The sequence below is a fragment of the Oxyura jamaicensis genome, chromosome 1 (genome assembly GCF_011077185.1).
Source record: "Oxyura jamaicensis isolate SHBP4307 breed ruddy duck chromosome 1, BPBGC_Ojam_1.0, whole genome shotgun sequence".
Classification (NCBI taxonomy): domain Eukaryota; kingdom Metazoa; phylum Chordata; class Aves; order Anseriformes; family Anatidae; genus Oxyura; species Oxyura jamaicensis.
Genome location: NC_048893.1, coordinates 3,129,228 through 3,146,591, shown reverse-complemented (window position 1 = coordinate 3,146,591; position 17,364 = coordinate 3,129,228). Strand labels below are relative to the sequence as shown.

The 17,364-nt window shown below is 42.0% G+C and overlaps 1 protein-coding gene across 5 annotated transcripts in view; it reads left to right on the top strand.

Moving 5' to 3' along the window:
* Window positions 1-1,140: 1,140 nt before the first annotated feature.
* LOC118160655 overlaps window positions 1,141-17,364 on the top strand; it is a 25,266-nt gene continuing 9,042 nt past the window's right edge. For 3 of the 5 annotated variants that reach the window (XM_035315517.1, XM_035315516.1, XM_035315518.1), the window contains exons 1-7: window positions 1,141-1,306; window positions 12,099-12,284; window positions 12,508-12,612; window positions 12,927-13,163; window positions 13,845-13,886; window positions 14,867-14,914; window positions 15,846-15,906. In XM_035315517.1, coding sequence (XP_035171408.1) covers window positions 1,246-1,306; window positions 12,099-12,284; window positions 12,508-12,612; window positions 12,927-13,163; window positions 13,845-13,886; window positions 14,867-14,914; window positions 15,846-15,889 — 723 coding nt within the window. In that variant the 5' untranslated portion in view covers window positions 1,141-1,245 and the 3' untranslated portion in view covers window positions 15,890-15,906. Of the gene's footprint in view, window positions 1,307-12,098; window positions 12,285-12,507; window positions 12,613-12,926; window positions 13,164-13,844; window positions 13,887-14,866; window positions 14,915-15,845; window positions 16,057-17,364 lie in introns of those variants that run through there. The other 2 variants (XM_035315514.1, XM_035315519.1) reach the window with 2 other exon arrangements.

Here is a 17,364-nt window from a genome sequence, read left to right as displayed (position 1 = left end):
TCCAAGTCCTTTGGTGGGCTTTGGCATGAGTTTTTCCTCTTATCCTGTTAAATACGGGAGGTGATTTGGTAAAAGTGCCCTCAGTACTGACATAAAAGCAGTCAACATCTACAGAGCATGGTGAACAGAGCATTTTACCCACAGCCGTTGCTCCAGAAGTCTCACGTGTGACTTGCTGCATTTAGCTTTGGGCAGCAATCCCCAGCCGAAGCCCCGTTGCCACCAGACCCTCTAAGAGGGTCACCCGCATCAGTGAAACCCCACAAAAACTTTCATGAAAATGGCAAAGCGATATTTAACATGGGTAGTATATTAAATACATTATAAGTAGTACATTTTACAGGTTGTTCTGTCCGCATCAGGGGAAAATGCCATGAAAAGTTTAGATCCATTTTATTGTACTGTATCTCAACCAATTCTCAAGGTACTAACCGATGATAATTTCTGTGGAAATGGCTGTAGAGAAACTACTCAGAGTTAAAGCACAATATTTCCTTCATCTTTTCCGCTTTTCTATTAACATTTGGAAGAGCCAGTTCCACTGAATCTGAAACACAGACAATTTAGGAACAAGAGAAGCCATTTCCAAACCTGCCAGCCACATCCTAATAGATTTTTGGGGTCAAACCTCTCATCCTTCAGTTCAGCTGTCCCCCAGAGAAACTGCAGATGGGCATACACCAAAACACAAGTGGAGCAGGGCTTATCAGAAGTAGATAAAGTCTTCAAAAAAGCCAGAGCAATATCTCCTGAGACATTTTTCTTCAGAGGCAGAGCCCTCAGATGGTGCCTGAGGTCCATTGTCATACACCAGACAGATATCCTACAACGATGGTTCTTCTCAGATGCCTGTCCCACCACAGATTTGGGATTGAGTGGCAGCACAAACCCTTAAAATCTTACCCTCTTCTACTGACCTCAGCTGCAGTGGAACAGCTCTGGAGTCAGTAGCTCTGATGTGTAAAACCACTTCCTACACACAACAGCACGCTCTACTACGCCGAGCATTAAGTTTGATTTCCTGGATAAAAGCAGAAGAGACAGCAGCCTTCATTATCTCTGGCGGAGCCAGCCAGTGGAACGACAATTTGGTGACCAAAGTCCTTGCTGCGCACGCAGGGTGGCTCTGCCCATAGGTCTAACCATGCAGTAGACAGCTCGTTGGGTCAGCCAACGCCAGCCCGTCTCTTCTGAGAAACTCTTCATCGTCTTCAGAGTTGCAGAGAAAAGATGTGAACAAGTCCCATGGAGCTCAAGTGCCTTTTGATGTGGCTCTTGTTTGGATCCATCAAGGGAAACAGGGCAGGTAAATGACTATTTCTGTTTTTTGGGGAGGGAAAATGTGATTTTCATTTTTGTGGTGGCTGCTGGAGGATGTTTGCAACATCCTGGCTCCTTTCAGGTAAGGAAAGATGTTAAGAGCTTAAGGAATAGGTTAGTCTAAGAAAACAAGAGAAATGGGTTTTGTGCCCACAAACCAGCAACCGGAGACAATCCAGAGCAGTACAGGATATTTTTTGTCTGAGTAATGCATGTATCCTCCAACCCATCACTGGAACAGTGGGCAGATCAAAGCCACCATGGGCGCCTTAGGTAACTCTTTGAATTTGTTTTTCCATTTTGCATGTAACTTTAGGAAATATAAAAATAGACACTGAAATGTCAGTGCTTCTGCAGGTAAATTTGATAGCCGTGCTATTAGTTAAAAGGTGCCATCCATTTTGCTACAGGTAGTGCAGATACCAAATAACCACTCAGCCACACCTCCCAGCCAGTAGTGCCTGTAAATTACAAACGGAGGCAGCTAATTCGTTCAGCATTCACTGCAGTTTTATACATGTATACATTGCAATACTGCTTATATTTGGCTTATCTATTGTGGCAGGCATGTGCATTAAGAAATTGGGTGATATTTTAGAGTGCTTGCATTTAATCTGCTTTGTTCAGAGGGATACAACTTAAACTCTCTGGATAAATGTGGTATTTCCTTCTGTACCTGATGGTGATGTCTGGGTTCAGAGGTACAAGCAGACACTGCCTAAGGCAAGATCATGGATACACTGATATTTTAACCACCAAGGTATCATCTCTACCAGGGCTGGGTATTTCACCATGGTCAGGGCACCTTTAGGGATGGCTGGGATGCTTATAACCAACCAGCTCTACCCATGAACACAGGAAATACCTTAACAAATATTTAACCCCCAGGTGATTTTTTTTTCTGCTTAAATACTTTTGCCTGTAAGCCCCACACCTTTTCCATCGCGGGGTGTTTTGATTGCCAAATGAAGTGCCAGTGCCCACAGCCTATGTTTAGGGCTGTGTGCAAGAGCATCGCTGCGAGACGTTCTGCCAGAGATATGTAAATGGGATCGGTTCTGGGATGAGTCAGGTCCCCTATATCACGCTTTCTGTATTACTCTGCCCGGGACACATTGTGAGAGTTCTTGCTGGCAAGTTTCATTTATCAGAAATCTTTCTGTTTTTTGGAAAAAAAAATATCGAGAGGTGCTAAGTAGTTGCATTTTATGCAATTTGATATGATTTAATTCTCTGATGAATGAATAAATGCATAGCATTGCATTCTTCACTGTACCACTAAGCTCTTCTTTCCTCAGCATCTTGTACTTATTTTGAATGCCTCTCCCAATGTTTAAACATAGTGTTTTATATAAATATAAATTTATCCCTGCGAATAACACAATAATGTAGAAAAAATGCCCTTTATACCAATTTATGATTTTTTTATTGTAGAGATGCCTGAAGTAGTGTGGCTGCTAGACCTGTTGCTTTTATTCCTTATGGGGTTGAACGAGAAGATCTGGGAACAGATATGAGCAAAGAAAAGGGAAAGAGGCTAGGTCAAGCTGGTCAAAAATCAGCTAGGACTCTCTAATCCCAATACATACAGTGCTACTCGTGTTATTTTGCCTTATTCTTTTCAGCTCTTCCCAGTATCACAAGTTCGGTTTTGTAAATAGATCCTGCTGTAGTTGTTTGCAAGAGGGTTTCTGGCAAAAAAGAGCTATCAGGAATAAATATCATGAGGGTAAAAAGAAAATAAAAAGCCTTTGTTTTACACAGCAGTTTCATTGATGGGTCTCAAAGTACTTTTCAGAGTGTAAGGTCCCATTATATAAATCTGGGGAAAGTAGGGATTATTCATTTAGTAAATTAAGCTACATCATAGTGCTAAAGAGGAAAAGAGAAAATCAGATTTTCTCTCGAAGAGCATCACATTTATCTCATTTACGCTGCACGGCAGCAGTGCCTAGACGCTGTAGGCATGGATGAGGTTTGAAGTATGCTAGGTGAGGGTCAAATACAAAATAAAAGCTGGACTGTGCTCCTACGACCTTTCCATCTTGGTATTCATCTTACAGGAATACACTGAATAGATTTGCAAGTCAAACCTGGAAAGGATTAAAACTCACAAAAGAAAGAATTTCATTCAACTGAATTTCATTCACACAAGATGGGTACCAGATCTCAGTCATTTAAATGAGAGGAATTTCTTTCCCATTATACTTGCATATTAGTGCTCACTCCCATGGATTTGAAATGCAATGCAGAATAAATTAAAGTTGTCAAACACATACAAGTGATTCTTGTAAGGTCAAATAGAGAGCAAATACCTGTATAAAAACTTCTAGTTATGGTGGTCTTCAGCAGCAAAGTGCCCAACATAGAGCTTCAATGAAATAAAAGAGTTTTAAAATTGTTAAAATTGTGATTGTGCTACGGAAAAGCCAATGTTGTGGACAGAGAGTCTGCAGTATCTTCTTCCCTGAGACAGAGAAATCTTCTCCCTATCTATGTCTCCATAAGTCCTTCCCTTTTGGTTTGATCTTAAGGGTCTTTTCCAACATAAACGATTCTCTGATTCTGTATGATTTTATTATTCCCTTTTATCATGGTGAAAAATCCACTCCTTAGCCACTACCTCTGGAAAACCACTGCTTTTGGCTTTGTTCAGTATTGCTTCGTATCATGATTTTGGGCCCTCTGCTTTCTTCCCTGATGCCTGTATGCATTCTTTCTCTTTCCTGTTACACAAACTGCATCTTCAAATCCAAGCTTTTGGATGTTTTCTACATCATTTTCCATCTTCTGAACTAACCCTTCTCTTCATCTCCTCCAACACTTCTCCATAACTCACACTGCCAAAGTCTTTTCATGACTTTCTTTGCTCAGTTCCCTGTTCCTTATCCCGGCAGCAGCAGCAGCATTATCATCTTCTGCTTTTTCTTTATGTTCTCCCTTTCTAAAGTGCAATGCCCCAGACAAAGAATAGACATCCCTCTTTAGCTGGCAAAATATTTTGTGTTTATAAGGTCAGAAAAAACATCCACAATGACAAATAATTTCCATCTCCCTCTTGAGAGCTCCAGCAAAATGCTCAATGACCAGTTCCATGCTAAGGTCATAAATGATATGAGACCTTAAGCTACATTAGAAGTCAAGATTCCCACCAGACCTTTTTTCAGTGTTACCCAAGACTGGGAGACATGCTTGTCCTCCAGTTCAATTATTTTCAGAGACGATAATAGCCCTTCCAACCCAACAGAAGTAAAGGCTCCAGCCATAGAATCTGAATGTCTGCTGCTGCTTAAAAAGCCAGTTTTCTTTCTCAGTAATGTACTCTTTCATTTAGATGAAATACCTAAGAGCCAATGTTACTGAAGTAACAGAATTAAGGAAAAAACATAGCTAAAAAACATAGCTAAACCTATTCAGAAAACATAGCTAAACCTATTCAAAAACCAAATGTCACCATAACAAGGCTTTTACAAATGAGGCTTTTTCAAAACCAGACGCAGTGTTCTCCTAACCTACTATGTGTAGTGGGTGCCTTTAAAGGGTTTGAGCTCTGTGGCTTTACCTTAGATCAAAAGTTATAAACACCCGGAAACAACAGAATAAGAAAAACAAAGGTTGCTCGTTCTCTGATTCATACATTTTCTATTCAGTGCACTTTGTTTGGGCTAGTTTTCCTCCCCTTTCCTCCCTTGTGAAACACACTCCATCTTTCCTAACTTTCCCTCTTCCAATTCCACCTTTGCAGTCCAAGTCCCCTGCCCAGCCTCCCTGCCAGCTGTGAAATTTCATCCCACTTAGCTTCAGCCACCTGCACCATCAAAGTCTCCAGCAAGGAGGATGTGTGGACCCCCTTCATAGCCAGGGAAGATAAAATAGTTCTTTTAGGGCACAGCTCATCTACTAGATTGCAGATAAGGGTGCAATGAGTCACATCCTGTAAGTCTCTTTCTAGTGACTACAGGGGAATTGAAATATCTGCTGTTTGCTGGGTGCCACTCATTAGTCTATGCCTCAACAGCTGGGGTTGGGGTGCATGGGGATAGCAGAAGACACCACAAACTCTTTGGGCTGCTCTGTTGGGAACTCACAACAACTGAGCTTTAAAATGAAATCAGTGCACTAGCTAACTCATACTAATTCCCAATCTAAGCACATGAGACTGCTCACCCACCACTGCAGCCAACAAAAAATGAGAAGCACCTGTAGGCATTGCATTGGAAAATGTAAGCTAGATGTCTACTGTCCTCCAGAGACATATGTCCAGCTCCAGTCCTTACAGAGGGAGCTAAGAAAGCAGGTTCCTGAAAGTAAATTTTAATTGTGAATTACCCCTGAGCATGAGAAAGCTTAGTCTGTTGAGATATGAACTCTAGCCTTGCAGTTTATGGAAATATCCTGATAAAAATAATAAATAAATAAATAAATAAATAAATAAATAAAAATATTCCACTGCCTAGGTTAATGGCAAACAGCTGGTTAGCATCATTAAGCCAAGAGATGAGAGAGGTGAATTTTTCCCAAACCTATTTTTCCATGCACCTACAAAGTGTTAAAAAAGACATCCTGCCAACTCATTCTCCATTCTCATGTCTTTTCAATAGAAACATATTCCAGAACCAACACACTCAGCAGACATTGAATTCCCTGGTCCTTAGAACAGGACATTAGGAATACTGAAACCCATCTCCTGCCCTGTAGGGCTGGTCTCTTCTCCATCACTGTCTGCATTAAATCTTGTGCCTGATATTTTATCTGCAATGCATTTCTGTCCCTTAAACTGCAGACTCATTACTGCTAAGATGAATTCGTAAAATAATCTCTGTGCAATCTACAGTATAGATAACAAAAACCTCACAGGCAAATTTTCATAAACAACAGGTCTGCAGCTCAGCCTTGCAGCTCCAATCTATTGCCCCCTTACAAATCCACCTAGACCATAAATGACATTAATCAGATGGGAAAGAAGCAGGCAGAGTTATAGCTAGCTTGTTATCAGGCCCTTTGGGAAAAAGTCTTGGAGTTAGAAAAAGTTCATTACCATTTCAGTCCGGTATCAATTCCTTCTGTTCACCCATATCAGTTTCATCTTCAAGAGATATGCTCTATTTAGAGAGCACAGAGTTCCAGACAGCATGAACCCCCAGGGCTGAATTAGCTTTTCAGGCACATCTGGGGAAATCTCTTCATTTTGACATGGTTTGATTTCTTGGCATCTCTGGGGAAAGGCTGTCTTCATCTCTGAACTGGCAGGTGTGTGAACTGGCTGGTTCTGCTTCTAGCTTCTAGCTAGATCTTCAAACAGCAAGTTTCCTACCGATCCCTTCATACCCCCTTTGTATTTAAGGGAAAATTGCCCTGTTTTTACATCTTGCTGTTTTAACTTTACATCAGAATAATGTCAGTGCCAGTGACACAAAGCCACATGACAGAGGAAATTCTGAGTTCAGGTCGCCATGGCATGACTCATTGCCTGTGTTTACCAAATAACTAAAAATACCTGCTAGAAATTTCCCCATCCTCTTATTCTGTACGGAAGGTGTTGTTCAGATGCCTTATCTAACACAGCTCTCCCAGCTCAGAAGACAAAAACATAGATGAGCTTCAAATATCCTAATACCACCAGCACGTCTGCTGTCAGCAGAGTTTTATATTGGGTCAGTAATAACTTTGGATGGGAAATAGAGAAAAAAATCCTAGTGCTAGAGGAATTAATGGTGACTTAGCTAGTGGTTTTCTTTCCTGTGAGCCTACATAATGGCATTAAGTGCTGAGGGTAGTCAAAAGATTAATGCCTAACCTGTAGGGATAGAAAGATAAGTTCATAGGGATGAAGGTGGGAAAGATAGTTCTGCAGCTAGTAACTTACTGAGTTTCTGAATTGGTTAGAGCATTGAAAGAAAGACTTCTATCACTAGTGCCATCGGGTCTTTGTGGCTATTTTGCATGTTATCAAAAAGCTCTCCAGTCCTGCAGAGTGGGGTTTATCTTCCCTAATTTTGATTAATGACCCAAACTCACCCTGATGTCTATGTTCCTTGCTTAATGACTGAGTTACAGTGATTTAATTTTTGACTACGTGTTGGTCACCAAAGGCAGTTAAGCTTTATTTAGCACAGGACGTGGTTTGTGTGCCAAAGTGCAGGCAAGTAAGGGTATTCTGCCTGGCACTGGCCTCCAATAGCTTTTGTGTGATATCTGACAGCTTATGTGGAGGTCCCAGATGCCCTATGACATTTGAAATGGCACTGGGGAACTTTGCTTAAGCAGTAATAGCAGGAATCCCACCTATGTTGTGGCTGAGATGCCAAGTAGTTGGCTTGCAGGTCTTGGAAGACTTATCAAACTTGATTTTGGGGAGCACACCAGAAAGTACAATAGCTACATTGTACATTTTATGTTTCACAGATATCAATAATCTGAATTTACAAGTCTCCACCCACTGTAAATAATATTGATAATATTTGAAATCAGATACAAAATTTCCAGGAATGCTGTAGACGTCAAAATCCCATTGATATGGGGAGAAATGAGGAATCCCAGCTGGAATAATAGAATAGTTAGGTAGCATCCCTGAGCGCTAAGTTAAGGTCATATCAGTTTTGGTGCAGAGGAGATGAAAATGGTACTGGGGGAGTGATGAAGCTTGCAAATGAAGGAAAGAGGAGATGGGACATCAGGATCAAAAGAGAAGGAAATAGGGGCATACAACACCTTGTCATGGGTGTGGGGAAGTGGAGGATGTGGTAAAGGAAAGTGAGGAGGCAAACAAAACCATCAAGAGGACTTCTGAAAGTGATGCGAGGGCGTTGAGCCAAAGACCTCTGTCACTGGTGCTATGGGATGGTAGTGGCTTTTAAACTCACTCTGGCAGGAGTGTAGCCATGGAGCAGCTGTGGATGAATGCAGGAGCAGGAGGAAAGCTGGGCCATGGAAAACTGGGCCACCAGAGGCTATGAGGCTGGTGACTCCGAGGTGTGCTGGCCTTTTATAAGATCTCAATTTTCTTACAACAGCTCAAGCAAATTAACACTAATTCCCACCTACATGCAAAACAGCAATAAAATTAAAATTCACCTCCCTTAAAAAATGTAAAAGTTGGAAAGCTAGTCAAGGAGTAAATCTGCACTGCTATTCCACAGTTCCCTGGCTTCTTCCCATCTGTTGGCTCTTCTGTCACCCACACTGCAGTCTTTTAGGGACAAACCATCCAATTTCCTTGGGCACAAAGACTGAAGTTCTGGGGTGATGGATGCCAGAGACAGTTATGTGTAGGCAATATGATCTGGACCTAACCCTGTCTCCTTCTTCTCTTCACACTCTACCCCAAGACATTTAATGCCATGAAACACCCTTGCACACCTATATGCCACCACCTACAGCCCCTACAGCTTTGGGGGATACTTAGTTTTCCTTGATGGGAGGTTGAACATGTAAATTAGCTTGAGCTTGTGAAGCTGCTAAATGTCAAAGCACTGGGAGCTCTTTTGGGTTTTGGTGGCCAAACTATAGTTTCCGTTCTTAGGCAGACTTCATGGAGCGTGAAGTCATTATCATGAATTATCATCACATCTACTGCCACAATGTCTGGAGTCCTGGCTGATAGCCAGGGCTCATTTGGGGTAGGCATGATGCCAAGAGCTGTCAAACACAGAAAGTTTAGAATCCAAAAATGAGGCAAGAAAGTACAGAAGTAATACTGATCATCATGGTGGGCACGGACTGTTCTTGAAAGAGGTGTAGAAGACCACTGAAAGAAAAGCACCTTTGAAGACATATAGGATACTTCAAGACAATGAAGAAGAATAATGGCAGTGGATATCTTAACTTGTCCATATTCATGCAAGGTTCCTCCCACTGTGATGACTGGTTCTACAATAACCCCCAAAGCTGATGACTTCAGTATCAAACACATGGGTGAGAAGGTCTAACATGAGAAGAGAAGCCAATGGTTTGAAAGGATATGACAGTTGATAAGGAGAAGGATCTTGAAAATTGAAGAAAAACATATGACCTGACAGTGAAGCAGTGCAAGTCAACCAAGGGAAGCCAGAAGTGCAGAATAGTCAAGATAAGACTAGGAAATTCAACTTTCCAAATGCTTTCTGGATCAGAGAGGCAGGAATGTGCTTGCAAAAGCCAAAGAAGATACTGCAGTGGTTTACAAGTGAGAAGGCGAGAATTTGAGTGATGTGGATGAAACAAAAATGCTAGGTCCTAGGAGTTCTGCATGAGATCCAGCTTCAACCTGTATTTGTCGATCCACGAGCACCAGCTGGAGTGGAAGGTGGGCATTGCTCACTGCCTGCTGCCTGCACACCATTTCTGCACAATCCTTGTCCAATGCCTGCACGTTCAGAAGAAACCCTACTTCATTTGATCATTGATTAAAACAATAGTTGCCCTTCATGATGAGTAGACTAGATGCTGTGGGTTTTCTTAAGAAGAGACTAAAGAGTTGTAGGTCTGTGTGCCTTGTGCTGAGGTTCAGATCTGCAATCTGCTTCAAAGAGGCTTTTGAAGTCTTGAGGGAAGCATGCATTTAGCTTACATGGAAAGTGAGAGTACATGCTCTCAACTTGCTGCTCATCTGATAACTCTTTAATTTTAATCACCCTGACAGTCTGTGGTAAACCATGTGGTTAACTATTTCGGGTGCAGTAGCTTCACTCGAAGCCACAGTCTGATGTCGTTTATGAAGCGAATCCTTTGATAACACAAAGATGCAAGGGGATTAAAATAGTCCTTACACAGCTTGGCTGTTAAACCACTCACAATACTTTTGATTGTGGCCTTCTTCGAACTTTGTGACTTTTACCAAGTGGCAGGATAATGAAAAGCAAAAAAGGGCAGAAAATATCAAAGGGAGAAAATGATGGGTGGCTCTGAAAGAAAAGGGCATTTCAAGACTGAGCCTGGGAAACACTGATTGGTTTGCTGTCAGCATGGCTTTGTTTCAGGAAGGCACTTTGGGAGTCAAGGGCAGATGCCAAATGAACAATGAGCAGGAATTCAAGGCCCTTTCGCAGTCATTCTTGCCGGTTGCCAAGGCTGCATTAATTATGGCTGCAGAAAATGTGAAGACACAGTGACTAAGACATTTTACTCATAATAGCTGTTACTATTATGCATAAGCATAAAGGGCCACAGGTCATGCACCCAAAAATACTGAGCGCCCACCCCAGTGCAGCCAGTGTGTTTTATTTTCAAATTTCTCAGCCTTTAAACCTTAAATGATCATTAAGCAATGCCTTTATCATCTTCTGGGTCTGCAGATCAACTTCTGTGGGCTTTTCAAGTGCACTGAAATGATCTAAATTCATTTCCAACTGATTGAGAAGTATATTTAGATGCAATTTGCTGATGACACAGCACTTAACATCCTTGTTTGGGGACAAGTTATATTTAGGTTTGCAAACTTATTTCACAGTAAGCTTCTCTTTGGTGTGCTCAGACAGAACTGAGAGTGTAATCTCCTTCCCAATGTTTGCTTGTAGATGATCCCAACTTTTAATGACTTAGTTTTGCTTATTAAGCTTCACTCCATAAATTCAGGGCTACACGCTCTGATGCAGGCAGCAGTTCTACGATATGATCGCCTGCAGCTTCATTAAGAAATTGTGGGTAGTGTTGCATGTTGCCCAGCTGCTGGGTGCAGAAAGACCGGGCTCAACAGCCTGCTTCGGGCAATTGGTGCTGGGGTAAGCAGATCCGTCTGGTGGTTCCCACTAGCTGCTGCAGCACATCCTGGCTCCAGCATCCTTTCTCCTCTAGAAGAAACACAAGGGCACTGGGTCAGTGCCTCCTACCTAAAAATTGTAGACAAGTGCGGGTTTTGTTACTTGTTGAAGATTCCCAAGGCCAAGATTTTCTGCATCCTGCACAAATCCATACTTGTAAAATCAATGGGAGCATCTAATTCCAATGTGAATAAGGCTTTGGAGGGAGGTGTTGCTCTAAAATGATGATGGTGATGACGATAAATGAACAAAGCCATGCACTTAAAATAACTAATAGTTTCAACAGACAATCAGAGTCTCTCTTTGATGTGGAGACAATCAAAAGCAAATCTCTGCTGCCCTCTCATTCCCGTCATGACATCCAGTTTCTTCCCTCAGCTCTCCCACAAGGGAGCTGTCCTTCATTAGGAGGAAGAGGGGAGGGAGAAAGCTGGATTTGCATTGCATGTTAACTCGGCTGACCCTAGGTTCCCCTCCAGCACAACCTGGCACAGCTGCAAACAGACCTGGCTGTTCATGTAGCAAGGTGCCATCACCTCATGGCTATGCACCCACGCTACACGTGGGTGACTTTCAAACCTCCTACGAGGTATGTTTCTTCTCCAGGAGTGCTGTCCTGTCTCACCTTGAGCCTGACAGCAGCCCAAGAGGTAGCTCTGCACTTGGAGAGCTATTTCTAAGGAAACCTGCATGCAGGAGGCATTGCCCATCCAACTTCAACCTCACGGCCCCATAGGTTCCCAGGTATAAATGCACTAATGCAGAACTCGCTGGTGGTGACTGCCTGAATTGCATTTCACACGGATGATTTTCTTGCCAGCCTAGATTTAATTTCTGTTAGGCAGCTTGGGTGAACCTCTTGAAAATGCTTTCTTCTACCTCTACAACTTCAGCCCTCTTACTGGGAGGAGAATTAGGCTCCAGGCACCTAACTGAGCTCTGACAATGATCTGGCATTGATAACACAGAAAGATACCAGAATTCCATGGTGAGTAAGGTAGATGTATAGGCTGCTCTGATCCACAGGTTTTCTGTTTGCAGGAAAATGCCCACCTCTTCCAAGAACTGAATTTGCTGATGTTGCTGCTCAAACTTATCCAGTGGATACCAAACTGTATTATGTATGTGATGACGGCTACAGGAGGAGAAGTGGGCAGTACTCGGGAATTCGGTGTCGGAATGTGTCGGGAACTGTTTCTTGGGTCTACAAGGAATTTGAATGCATTGGTACGTGATTACTTGACCTTTCTCTGCACTTGCAGTGGTGTTTTTCCAATGAGTTAGTCAGTGTAAGATGCCTCAGGGCATTGCTCTAACAAATGATCTTTTATGCTTACCTATGGAAATTAAAATTTACAACAGGTCTACCCTGCCTGTAAAAGTTTGGGTGCTCAGGCTTAGCTCTGCTATTTATCCTGTTGTAATTCAACAAATATATCTTCTCTCACAGATGAGAAAATTTTGTTGTCAAATGCTCCCACGGTAGAGTTAAATTTTACACAGGAGACGAGAAAAACACAGAGCCCTGCACCCCCAAAGCAAGAAAACCTTTCAGGTAAGTTACCTGAAAAAAAAGGCTGTTCCTTTGTACCACTTCTCCCACTGATTTCCATTAAAGCAGTATAAGAATGAAGATGAGCAATTTTTGATTATATTTTATAGTCAGAGAGAAATAAGAAATTGATATAATGCCATCTTGGCTGAACAGATATAAGCAAATTACTTCTTTATACTCTCACAAAGAGCTAGGAAGGCTTGGTGCACCCTACTTGACTACATTTTGTATGAACATGAAACACGGTGATTCAGAAACAAAAGCAGTAGGTCAGATGTATCTGTCTAACCGCGTGCTGCCTTGTGATTTCCCAGGTTTTTGTGGTACACCCAAGACTATTCCACATGCTTCTTTAAAAATGGACAAAGATTATTCCGTGGGGCAAGTATTATATTTCAAATGCCAGGCCGGTTACGATAAGCGACCTCCTATCTCTGGCACACGCACGTGCAAGGAGGTGAATGGAAAAACCATCTGGACACCCCTCAACATGCGATGTACCAATGACAGCAGCATTAGGGACCAATGGCTGTCACCCGTTACTGAGCCAGGTAAGGTTTTTACTTTGGCATCACATCAGTGTGATGTTGACCTGTTCACAGAGGGGCCACACCCCACCAACTCAGCACATTGGTCCTAAGGAACAACCTGCTTGGGGCTCAGGAGGGAGAGATGAAGACTGCAAAACTCCAATACTGATGGAGATGACATCTACTGGGAGGATACAGCTGCCTCCTACTTGTTCTTTGTGTCTTCTCATGCTAACTGCAATATTGCAAAAGGAAGCACGTATCTGGGAGCAGATAGTCATCTATTGAGAAGAAAATAGTAGAATAAGCCTTTCTCTTTTCTCCTTGCTCCTAGAAAATGAGGTCACCTATCCTCACTTCACAGTAAGTTACTCCAAAAGGTATATCTAAGCATCTCTCAAAATTCCTCAAGGTTTTAGATGAATTGCACCCTAGAAAGATTTACCCAGTGACTATAACAGAGCCCAGATGACTATTTCAGAGGCCACATGTACATAATGGTATCTGAGACAATTACCAGCCCTTGTGACTTGTAGCAGGCCATGCAGTGGAACAGGAATGTTTGGGCAAGGCCCTTTGCACCTCTTTGGAGCAACTTGGCCATCGTTGCCTCGTTGATGCTCTGACTGTAGGAATGAATCACCTGTCTCACTGGACACGCTGATTCAGTAGTAACCCAGGTTTTTCTCCCCTTCTTTATAGATCTGCCTGTTTTCCTACAGCATCCAGTTCAGTGTATTTCAGGTATGGTAGTCACAGCTGTTGTTTGGTCTTTCCTCCTCCATCAGTACAGTCATTTTTTTATTTTTTAATTTTTTTTTTTCCATTAGTAATTTCATGTAGTGCTATCAGGATGAAGGAACTTCTTGCTACAATGGAAATAACCCATCAGCGTGCCAGTCCTAGAAAAGGACACAACCTATTGAAAAGTCAGAGATTATAAATATTTGAAGATTTTAAATTAGTTTTATGAAAAACAAATGACTCTTGATGATGAATTAGGCTGTTTTGGCCTTTAATCCTTTAATTCAACTGAACAGTAATTCCAGTTTCTTGCAAATGCACATTCAAGCCTGAACAAGGTCATCCTTTCTAATTAGTGCACCAAAACTCTATTCCCCCAAAGTGTTGTTGTCCCCTTTGTTAAAATATAATGCCTTTAATGAGGCTAGATAAGGATTATTCTCCCCTTTCCCAGTTCTCCCCGTAGCATTCAGCACAGAAACATTTATGAACATAACACTCTTACAGAACCTCTTGTCAAAAACCTAATGATACCTCATACTGGATAAAGTTCAGAGCTTCCTTTTCAGGATAAGGGAGAAATTCAGTGGATTTCTTGCACTGGAGAAGTTTTAGGTTCAATTTGTTGGGAAAATTAGATCCTGTTTGAAGCACGTTTCCAATTGCTTGCTTGGCACCTTGAAAGTCATCCTTCCCAGTCTCATATGAAATACAGATCCTAGCTGGATCCCATTCCTTGGAAGATACAGCCACTTCATGCCCACCTGTGGCAGACATCAGTTTGGCAGATATGTTGATATCCAGGGTGGAAACGTATAAATGGTCAGAAAACAAACATGACCATTAAGTCTGCTGCGCAGAGGCAAAGCTGTCAGACCTAGCCTGACTCTGCCCTCATCACTGCTTTGATGCTGGAACGAGCTGGCTCTTTGCCAGAAGAGCAAATCGATGCAACATCAAGATTTTCTCTCTCTCTGTAGGTTCAGCTCTTCCATCCTTTTCCTCTTCTGTGATGCTGCCAGTGACAGGTATGCCATTTTATTAATTGGGCTCAGACCTCACCCTGTCCCCCAGAGCAGTTACTTTGCCTTTCAATTTGCTGTTCTATCGAAGAGGTCCATCTCTGGTATAAGAGCTAATAAATGTACTGCAAGACACATCTGTGTCCATGGATTGGGTGAGATGTCAGGAAAGAAAGAGCAGAGACTGTTTAAGCACTTCAGCTTTCTATGTAGCAGTTTTTAAAGTTATATTAGAGAAGAAAAAAAAATAGATTGACCAAAAATCTAGTTTTTAAATGAAGTAATTTTCAAATTCTTCCTCTGAAATGTAATGTGAATTCAGTGAGTAACTTCCACTGGAGAAAAGGAGGAAAATGTAAATATTTAAATGATGTGTTTCTTACACATTTTCAAAGGAGTAAAAGAGGATGGGAAAATAAAATATTTGCTTACAGCTAAACTGATGCATTTAGATCAGTCTGAAATGATTTTCTTCTCCCCCTTCCCCATCTCCCATTCAATCATTAGCTGCTAAAATAGAAATCAGCTCTTACTGTGCACATGCTCAAGACTTCGTACAAGGGCTCTTGATTCCAGCTGGAGTCTGCTGACAGCCGTAGAGTACATTATAATAAGGAGGAATAATGGAGTGTGATAAAGGAAGGGAAGGAGGAGTACGGCGAACTATGCCAGAGACTGCAGCATCAGCATCCCCTGGTTATTTGGCTGTGGTTGCTCTCTGGTTGTCCACGTCCCCTCTGGCTGGGTCCTTTTTGCCCCAGGGAGCAAAGCAATGGGGTAATGTGGGAGAACTGCTGCCTCTGGGCATAGGGATGGGATAAGATCCTCTCCCAGTTCTATCCTCCATTTTTCCCCGTTGGGCTAACTGCAGTTATCCCCGTGGAGCATTACAGATAACTCCAGGTGCTGACTTTGTGCTGATTTTGTGTTTTTACAGCTATCTTTATTGTTCTGCTTATCCATTCTGCTGTCTTTGTGTAACTCGCCAAGCAGAGATGGTAAGTGGGAAGGAACCAGGAAAATATGAAATCTAAAAAAAAAAATCCCTCGTACTGGAAGAGCTATCAGCCAGATCAGCCATCTCATTATCGCACTGCTTGGATTTCTGAATACCTTCTTTGGTGTTAAATAAATGACCCTGGATTTTGGGATGTCTGGTTCAGCTGTTAAATGCTCATACAAGAAAAGGAGGAATCAGAGCTTTTGAAATCAAAAAGCATGCATAAAACTGCTTTGTCCCAGCCATTGTGGAACTGAGAATGACAGTTCAAATAATAGGTGGAAAATGAATCCCGTGAGGAAATTAAGGTTAATTATGCAAATATGTTGGTTTCAGATAGATTACGCAATCAGCCTTTTTCTCTCTGGCTGATCTGTGGGAAGTCTGGTGGAGCATCTGCCACCACCACCACGTAATTCTTCTTCCTTCATCCCCCTGATTTCTCAGTCATATCATGACAACTTTGTACTTCAGACTTATTTCGGTCTGGCCTCCTCGCTGTTTTTGTTACTACATTGAGATGCATAAAGACTGCTCCTGCTCACAGGCTCCCCAGCCTCGTTAATCCAATATGTCCCAATTTCACACTTGGGAGTTCTCCTTTTCTCCTCTTCCTTTGTTAATCCTCATCCCAATTTCTCCTTGTGTTCTTTAATAATGACTAATGGGCTCTGCTTCTCTGCTGAATGGGGATCTTTCTCTACAAGGCAGAGGGAGGAACTTTGTGTAACCACCAGCAGTGCTTTTTGCCTGTTCATGATAGGATAAAGCCATAGAAAGTGTAGACAATGCTTTGAAACTCATGTTAGTGAAGATGGTTAACCATGGTGCAGATTGCCTGGGCCGTTGTGGGGTTTCTGAGAATATGATAGGAGAATAACTACCAAGAAAGTTCTACATTTCACTGGCCCTCTTGTGGAACAAGTGCTGAAATAGCTGATCCCAAAAGAAAGAGTAATTGCGATCCTGAGTGGTGTCTTGTGGAGAAAGTGCTGGATGATTTTTTCCCATAAATATAGAAGAAGCCGTAGAAAACCTGCCTTTTCCCAGCTGTGATGATAACTTCCCAGGAAATTGTGACATTCAGATCTAAGCCTGTGAAATCAATGCCTTGCTACAGAAGAACCAGATTGCATCTTACTGGACTCCTTCACGGTTCAGTATGCACATGTATTTGTCATTGCTCCCCATTTCCAATTATTGCAAACTATCTCCACAAGAGTTACTACATTATTACATTCCTGTGGTATTTAGTGATTACTCTATTCTATTCTATTCTATTCTATTCTATTCTATTCTATTCTATTCTATTCTATTCTATTCTATTCTATTCTATTCTATTCTATTCTATTCTATTCTATTCCATCGCATTCCGTCGCATCCTATTCCATCCCATCCCATCCCATCCCATCCTATCCTATCCTATCCTATCCTATCCTATCCTATCCTATCCTAT